This window comes from Salmo salar, chromosome 05 (genome assembly GCF_965601325.2).
Source record: "Salmo salar chromosome 05, fSalSal1, whole genome shotgun sequence".
Lineage (NCBI taxonomy): Eukaryota > Metazoa > Chordata > Actinopteri > Salmoniformes > Salmonidae > Salmo > Salmo salar.
This window is the reverse complement of record NC_138295.1, coordinates 90,923,905-90,933,128: the sequence shown is the minus strand read 5'-3', so window position 1 is coordinate 90,933,128 and position 9,224 is coordinate 90,923,905. Positions and strand designations below refer to the sequence as shown.

The 9,224-nt window shown below is 42.5% G+C and overlaps 1 protein-coding gene across 1 annotated transcript; it reads right to left on the bottom strand.

Annotated features, from left to right (window-relative positions):
• Positions 1-5,609: 5,609 nt before the first annotated feature.
• On the bottom strand, positions 5,610-8,123 carry LOC145879606 (tumor necrosis factor receptor superfamily member 11B). The gene is made up of 5 exons (XM_082975964.1): positions 8,052-8,123; positions 7,302-7,707; positions 6,969-7,154; positions 6,616-6,737; positions 5,610-6,116 (listed from the first exon to the last, which is right to left on the bottom strand). The coding sequence occupies exons 1-5, from the start codon at positions 8,052-8,054 to the stop codon at positions 5,847-5,849; spliced, it is 987 nt and encodes a 328-aa protein (XP_082832090.1). The 5' UTR covers positions 8,055-8,123; the 3' UTR covers positions 5,610-5,846.
• Positions 8,124-9,224: the final 1,101 nt, after the last annotated feature.

Here is a 9,224-nt window from a genome sequence, read left to right as displayed (position 1 = left end):
CCTGAACGCACGAACAAAACGGAGCTATTTGAATATAACTATGGATTATTTGGAACCAAAACAACATTTGTTGTTGTAGTAGAAGTCCTGGGAGTGCATTCTGACGAAGAATAGCAAAGGTAATCCAATTTTTCTAATAGTAATTCTGAATTTGTTGAGCCCCAAACTTGGTGGGTGTCAAAATAGCTAGCCGTGATGGCCGAGCTATGTACTCAGAATATTGCAAAATGTGCTTTCGCCGAAAAGCTATTTTAAAATCTGACACCACGATTGCGTGAAGGAGTTCTGTATCTATAATTCTTAAAATAATTGTTATGTTTTTTGTGAACGTTTATCATGAGTAATTTAGTAAATTCACCGGAAGTTTTCGGTGGGTATGCTAGTTCTGAACATCACATGCTAATGTAAAAAGCTGTTTTTTGATATAAATATGAACTTGATTGAACAAAACATGCATGTATTGTATAACATAATGTCCTAGGAGTGTCATCTGATGAAGATCATCAAAGGTTAGTGCTGCATTTAGCTGTGGTTTTGGTTTTTGTGACATATGCTTGCTTTGAAAATGGCTGTGTGATTATTTTTGGCAGGGTACTCTCCTGACATAATCTAATGTTTTGCTTTCGCTGTAAAGCCTTTTTGAAATTGGACAATGTGGTTAGATTAACGAGAGACTTGTCTTTAAAATGGTGTAAAATAGTCATATGTTTGAGAAATTGAAGTTATAGCATTTTTGAGGTATTTGTATTTCGCGCCACGCAATTCCAAAACCTGAAAAGATTCCATACAGGAAGTGCCCTGTCTGACAATTTGTTGTCCTTCTGTTGCATCTCTATCGAAAATACAGCATCTGTGCTGTAACGTGACATATTCTAAGGCTTCCATTGGCTCTCACGCAATTCCACTGGCAAGCGTCCCACCTCGCCCAGACAGGTTTAGAACAAATTCTTATTTACAATGACGGCCTACCCCGGCCAAACCCCAGACGACGCTGGGCTAATTGTGCCCAGCATCATCTGGGATGAGGGAGGGTTCCTTATTCTTGAGTGGTGAGAGATTGTCGTGCTCATTTAAAACTAGTGAGAAAGGAGCTATTTGGTGTTTTCTCCAAGACGTTCCATTTCGGTTACAGTACATTAGTTGTGTTGATAGCAGGGTTCAGATTACAGGTGGACTGGGGGTACTGGGCACACCCATAACAAACCCAAGATATCTATGTTGGGCACCCAACACTCATGACAACCTCACTCGGTATAAGGTTGAGAATCATTGTTTTGGCTTTGTTGATATCAACACTGACCCCTTAGAACCAGAAGATGGTAACACTATCTGCCATGCTGTGTGCTCACAGGTTAACTGTCTTTCTCAGAATACCACAGGCTATAATCATGCAGGTGCTATTTATCTGCTACTCTGTCATTGGATCTGCTCACAGCAGAAGACATGAAGTGTATGATCCCTTAAAGCTAAACTGGAACTGAGCTTATTGTGTCTAGTTTAACCAAGTGTGCTGTGTTTGTGTATCCCACATCGCACCCTATTCCCTATATAGTGCACTACTTTTAATGAGAGCCTTATGGGGCTTGGTCAACAGTAGTGTACTATATAAGAAATAGAGTGTCATTTAGGATGTAATCTGCGTGTTTATTCCAGAAGGAAAAATATGTGTTTTCCAGGCATTGTGGTCAGACAGAAACACAGTCACACTTTCACAAAAATAAAATGCAACAACAAAAAAACGTGGAAATTCGGGTGACCGTGTTTGGGACCGATTTGGAACATTCAGAGTGTTCCAACCTCCAGCTTCTGAGAAAGAACGAAAGAAAGAAAGAGAGAGAGAGCACAAGAGAGAGAGAGATCGAGAGAGGGGGAGAAAGAGAGAGACAGAGAGCGAGAGAGGGGGGGACAAAGAGAGAGAGAGCGAGAGAGGGGGAGAGAGAGAGAGAGAGAATGAGAGAAGAGAGAGAGAGAGAGAGAGAGAATGAGAGAGAGAGAGAGAGAGAGAGAGAGAGGGGGGGGGGGGGGGGAGAGAGAGAGAGAGAGAGAGAGAGAGGGGGAGAAAGAGAGAGACAGAGAGCGAGAGAGGGGGACAAAGAGAGAGAGAGAGCGAGAGAGGGGGGAGAGAGAGAGAAAGAAAGAAAGAAAGAAAGAAAGAAAGAAAGAAAGAAAGAAAGAAAGAAAGAAAGAGAAGAGAGAGAGAGAGAGAGAGAGAGAGAGAGAAAGAAAGAAAGAAAGAAAGAAAGAAAGAAAGAAAGAAAGAAAGAAAGAAAGAAAGAAAGAAAGAAAGAAAGAAAGAGAGAAAGAAAGAAAGAAAGAAAGAAAGAAAGAAAGAACGAGAGAGAGAGAGAGAGAGAGAGAGAGAGAGAGAGAGAAAGAAAGAAAGAAAGAAAGAAAGAAAGAACGAGAGAGAGAGACGAGAGAGAGAGAGAGAGAGAGAGAGAGAGAGAGAAAGGATACCCATTGTGTGTCATGGTGGAATGAAGCAGAAATAGCCAGAGAAAGAACAAATGTGGGATGTTCAAAACAAAACAACCATGTCAGAATGCTCCTTAACATGTAGAGGTTTGGGCTACATCTCAAATGGAACCATATTCCCTATATAGTGCACTACTTTTCATCAGGGCCCTATAGGACTCTGGTCAAAAGTAGTGCAATATATATGGAATAGGGTTCCATTTGGGAGACATCCCTGGACAACATCCCCCGGGGGTTTCTGATCGGTTCGTTTCCTGGGGAAAGTCCTGAAGTTAAAATAATTGTTTCAGTTCTGTTCTGTTCTCTCTCCCTGAAATTCTAATTGTACAGACAGTGGTCAATGACAGCCTGGGGTTGTTTGGACTATTTCAGAGAAGTCTATTTCAGACACTCATGAATAGATTTAGAAGCAATTTGTGACAATTTTAGTTGTTTTATGTCCCACATTTTGTTTTTACATTGATTACTTACTAGAAATTGTGAAGTTCTGGGCTAAAGATGTATGACAAACAGGATGAAAATCACTTAAGACTGCAGGTCTGGGACACAGACAAACACAATTATCTAAAAGACCTAAATCTTGATTTTTAAAGAGACAGATGACTGGACCTTCATTTACCATCATTTTTCTTTCTCTCCACCATTTCCAGTTAAAACATTTAACTTTTTTACATTGTGGTTTGTCTGCTCCCCTTCCATCCCTAATGTGTTCTGCTGCTTGGTGAAGAATGAAAGCACGGTTTAGTGGCTTCTCTGTTTGAGGTTTCAAACGTTCGGTTGAGTAGTCACCTCACCTCCATCAGCGGACCCTATTAGTTCACACACACACACACACACACACACACACACACACACACACACACACACACACACACACACACTCTTTATTGGTTCAAAGTAGCTCATTTGAGGAACATTTGAGACCCAGGAACCAGACATGACGGTGGCCTGACCTGGTTGTCTTCAGCAGTCAGACACTGGGACCTCACCATCTCCCCCTATAGAAATAAATAGTCGGCCATATTGACTGACCCCATGAGTTAAATTCCAGTCAAATTGCTATGGTCAGAGGGGCTTTCCCCGTTCTAGTAAATCCATTTCTATGTCACCTTTACCCTGGTTATAGTATGTTGGACATAAACACAACCCACCACACTAACTTTACCCCGGTGTGGCACCTCAACTGTAGAGGAGCCTTGTGAAGAAGAACAGACATGAATCACGCTAGCTAGCCTGTTGCTGACATATTGCATGGTGAAGGTTAGGGTGTTCGATGGAGAGAAATGTTTAAGGGGGGTCACCTCGTTACGAGTGTAGAAAGACTTGACTACTTGTTGACAAATTGGGACGGCAGGGTAGCCTAGTGGTTAGAGCGTTGGACTAGTAATCGAAAGGTTGCAAGTTCAAATCAGCTAACAAGGTAAAAATCTGTCGTTCTGCTCCTAAACAAGGCAGTTAACCCACTGTTCCTAGGCTGTCATTTAAAATAAGAATTTGTTCTTAACTGACCTGCCTAGTTAAATAAAGGTAAAATGTAATAAATAAAAATCATGTTTAACAGTATATCCGTTGACTAATCATGTTTTACAGTATATCTGTTGACAGGAGGCATGGGGAGGTTTGGGGGAAGAGAGATAAGAGGTGACTCCTTGTTGATTTATATCTCTGATATATATATATATATATATATGATATATATCCTTGTTGTGTGTGCATAAACGTTTACTACTTGTTGTTGACTAAAATGATTCACATAACTGTCAGTTGAAATCATAAAATTCTCTGTTAACACAAGAACCACTGTGTGCAGTATTAGATAAGAGGACAATGACAGTATGAAGCTAGAACCACTGTGTGCAGTATTAGATAAGAGGACAATGACAGTATGAAGGTAGAACCACTGTGTGCAGTATTAGATAAGAGGACAATGACAGTATGAAGGTAGAACCACTGTGTGCAGTATTAGATAAGAGGACAATGACAGTATGAAGGTAGAACCACTGTGTGCAGTATTAGATAAGAGGACAATGACAGTATGAAGCTAGAACCACTGTGTGCAGTATTAGATAAGAGGACAATGACAGTATGAAGGTAGAACCACTGTGTGCCGTATTAGATAAGAGGACAATGACAGTATGAAGGTAGAACCACTGTGTGCAGTATTAGATAAGAGGACAATGACAGTATGAAGGTAGAACCACTGTGTGCAGTATTAGATAAGAGGACAATGACAGTATGAAGCTAGAACCACTGTGTGCAGTATTAGATAAGAGGACAATGACAGTATGAAGGTAGAACCACTGTGTGCCGTATTAGATAAGAGGACAATGACAGTATGAAGGTAGAACCACTGTGTGCAGTATTAGATAAGAGGACAATGACAGTATGAAGGTAGAACCACTGTGTGCAGTATTAGATAAGAGGACAATGACAGTATGAAGGTAGAACCACTGTGTGCAGTATTAGATAAGAGGACAATGACAGTATGAAGGTAGAACCACTGTGTGCCGTATTAGATAAGAGGACAATGACAGTATGAAGGTAGAACCACTGTGTGCAGTATTAGATAAGAGGACTGACAGTATGAAGGTAGAACCACTGTGTGCAGTATTAGATAAGAGGACAATGACAGTATGAAGCTAGAACCACTGTGTGCAGTATTAGATAAGAGGACAATGACAGTATGAAGGTAGAACCACTGTGTGCCGTATTAGATAAGAGGACAATGACAGTATGAAGGTAGAACCACTGTGTGCAGTATTAGATAAGAGGACAATGACAGTATGAAGGTAGAACCACTGTGTGCAGTATTAGATAAGAGGACAATGACAGTATGAAGGTAGAACCACTGTGTGCAGTATTAGATAAGAGGACAATGACAGTATGAAGGTAGAACCACTGTGTGCCGTATTAGATAAGAGGACAATGACAGTATGAAGGTAGAACCACTGTGTGCAGTATTAGATAAGAGGACTGACAGTATGAAGGTAGAACCACTGTGTGCAGTATTAGATAAGAGGACATTGACAGTATGAAGCTAGAACCACTGTGTGCAGTATTAGATAAGAGGACAATGACAGTATGAAGGTAGAACCACTGTGTGCAGTATTAGATAAGAGGACAATGACAGTATGAAGGTGGTGTCATGGCTTTAGTAGGAAAAAGGACCATCTGGTTCCCTGAGGACTGACCTTAATGTTTCATTATTTGACCAGGACAAAGCAGACACATTGTACAACCATAACTGATCAGTATTTTGGCAGTCAGCTGATAACCAGTGAACACACAGGCATACAGCATACAGCACAGTGGTTTACCGTAGTATATTGATGATCACTGTAGGCTATATGGTATTGTATCCAATCCGTGAGTTATTCAGATTGAGAAACCTCTTCTACGTCACAGTGAGGTGATGAGGTCACCCCGTTTCTAACGGAGTTACAATCAGAGGCTTCCTGTAACTCCCTCATCTTCCTCTCTAGTCTCTCTGCCATCACACTCTGATGGGTCTTCCTCAGTATTTCAGGGAGACTCCTCAGGTCTTCCTCTGAGGCCTCCCTGATCCAGTCCTTCACCTGGCCCAGCAGGAGGCCTCTCTGGGCGGACTGGGAGAGGCTGCTGGGTGGGTGCTGCTGGTGCTCCTGGTCAAATCAAATGAAATTCAACTTGATTTAAATTGCATTTCAAATTGAGGCACATTTTCAAATAATAAAATGAAGGAGATATACAACAACAGAAGGCAATACAAGAGAATAATGAAAGAACACAATAGTGAAATCATTGATTAAAGGCCAGGTTAAATGTAAACCTCTACTGTGTGTGTGTTGGTCATTTGGTATTTAATTAGGATCCCCATTAGTTGTTGCCATAGCAGCAAAGACTCTTCCTGGGGCCCACAGGCCACGTAAACCATGACTTAATACAGAACATGAATAGACAAGAACAGCTTACTGACAGAACTACATCAATGTAAAACAAGAGAAATGTAACTAAGTCTGTACTGACTCAAATCGGAGGAAAACAAGACCGAGACCTACTATTCTAGGTCTGCATTTATCATTTATATGTTCATATATGACATTACATTCAGTAGCATCTATCAGTACATACACACACAATATCTAGGTCGGTCTCTCTAACCTGGTCCTCCTGCTCCTCTTCACTGGCCATCAACCTCCTGACCAGCTTCCTCAGCTTCACCACTCTCATCTTGTGATGAGCGAAGAAGTCAGGAAGGAAAGTTCTGAGTAGTTTAAACTCACCTGCGAACGAGGAAAACATTTTGATTTGACTGTCAGTAACACTAACGTAATACTAATGTATAATACCAACGTAATGCAAAAATATACTAATATTACTTTCATTACATTTCATAAAAACCTGCAATAGATAAAATATAGAGCACCAATTCTGTTTCAGTATTTGGGTTTGAAACACACCACAACTAAAAACACAAGTCAATATCAAGATCTTGTCGATAATGTGATACCCACCTCCATCTTTCAGTTCTTCACAGGAAAGGGCGCAGAGGTTGTCATGCCAACACGTACCCCTGAGGACAGTCTTCTGTCCCAGTGACGCGCAATCGGTGTGATTTACGCACAGCGCGCGCGAAGAAGAGCTATAGGAGAAGGAACCGTGAGGGCATTTTTCACACTCTGTGTCCGTCTCCGTCGTACCTGTGGGGGCATTTGACATTTTTGAACAAATGTATATTACTATTTGTCCGTTATAAACCGTTATAAACCGTTATTCTATCTATCTGCAAAATAACGCGATTGCGCAAAGAAGGAAATGGTGATATATTTGTCCATTCTGTTTCTTACCTCTCCGTTTCACCCCGTAGCCAGAAGGACACTCCGTGTGTCTGATACAGAAATCGGAGTCCCAGTAATATCCTTCTTTGCACTCACACACCCTGTCATTGAGAACCGAGCATTCCTCCTTGACCACCTGGTGCTCCCCACAGAACGTGCCGCAGTACAGGCACTTGTGCAGGTAGTTCCAGTACTGAGTGTAGTGGCTTGATGGACATGGTGTACACACGGTCTGTGTGGCTGCGGTGCAGTGCGCAGACATGTGATGGCCAGGTGGACAGCGATTACAGGTGAGTAACTGGCCCGTGGTGGGATCCAGGTGGTGGTAGGTGGTGGGGGTCTGACTTTGAAGAACCTCTTTCATTGCGCTACAGCTGAGATCAACCGACGCCAGCACTACGAGGATTGGGAACAACTGTAAATATAAGAAAATAATGCACTTTGTTTAGAGCACGTTGTGACAATGTAAAAAGGGCTTTATTAAATACATTTGATTGACATAAAGGTTTCAACTGTGGGTTAAGGGACTACCAATTAATTACACAACATTATTGTAAAATTGACTAATTATTACAAACAGCTTTTTGTCATGGCAACATAATATTGTTGTCACAGCATCACATTCACATTGTACAATATACGGAAATATTGAACTTTAAAATGTTGCAATATATAAATAATGTATTAAAAAGGAAGATCCTTGTAGTGTAACTCTGTGACAGTATGTGTCATTATCCCATCATCAGAAGTGTGACTCACCATGTTGTTGTCTCTTGTCCAGCTGTAAAAGGACTTGATAATGTATCCTTCTCTCTGCCCTTTATCCTCAACCTGGACTAGAAAGAGGAAGGGGAGGAGTCATTTCCATCGTCCTATATCGTCAACCGTGGACTAGAAAGAGGAAGGGGAGCAGTCAGTCAGGGATGGAGACATATCCTCTATTCGATCATATTTTAACACCTTCATAACACGCCTGGTGTCCCCAGTTAGTCATAACACGCCTGGTGTCCCCAGTTAGTCATAACACACCTGGTGTCCCCAGTTAGTCATAACACGCCTGGTGTCCCCAGTTAGTCATAACACACCTGGTGTCCCCAGTTAGTCATAACACACCTGGTGTCCCCAGTTAGTCATAACACGCCTGGTGTCCCCAGTTAGTCATAACACACCTGGTGTCCCCAGATAGTCATAACACGCCTGGTGTCCCCAGTTAGTCATAACACGCCTGGTGTCCCCAGTTAGTCATAACACGCCTGGTGTCCCCAGTTAGTCATAACACGCCTGGTGTCCCCAATTAGTCATAACACGCCTGGTGTCCCCAGTTAGTCATAACACGCCTGGTGTCCCCAGTTAGTCATAACACACCTGGTGTCCCCAGTTAGTCATAACACACCTGGTGTCCCCAGTTAGTCATAACACACCTGGTGTCCCCAATTAGTCATAACACACCTGGTGTCCCCAGTTAGTCATAACACGCCTGGTGTCCCCAGTTAGTCATAACACGCCTGGTGTCCCCAGTTAGTCATAACACGCCTGGTGTCCCCAGTTAGTCATAACACGCCTGGTGTCCCCAGTTAGTCATAACACGCCTGGTGTCCCCAGTTAGTCATAACACGCCTGGTGTCCCCAGTTAGTCATAACACGCCTGGTGTCCCCAGTTAGTCATAACACGCCTGGTGTCCCCAGTTAGTCATAACACGCCTGGTGTCCCCAGTTAGTCATAACACACCTGGTGTCCCCAGTTAGTCATAACACGCCTGGTGTCCCCAGTTAGTCATAACACACCTGGTGTCCCCAGTTAGTCATAACACGCCTGGTGTCCCCAGTTAGTCATAACACACCTGGTGTCCCCAGTTAGTCATAACACGCCTGGTGTCCCCAGTTAGTCATAACACACCTGGTGTCCCCAGTTAGTCATAACACGCCTGGTGT

Bases quoted from the DNA above. Each gene is read 5' to 3' on its own strand.
- LOC145879606 (XM_082975964.1), bottom strand. The intron at 7,155-7,301 runs GTAAGAAACAGA...ATGCCCCCACAG, and splicing joins CTACGGGGTGAAACGGAGAG to GTACGACGGAGACGGACACA. The intron at 6,117-6,615 runs GTTAGAGAGACC...TGATTTGACCAG, and splicing joins AAGAGGAGCAGGAGGACCAG to GAGCACCAGCAGCACCCACC.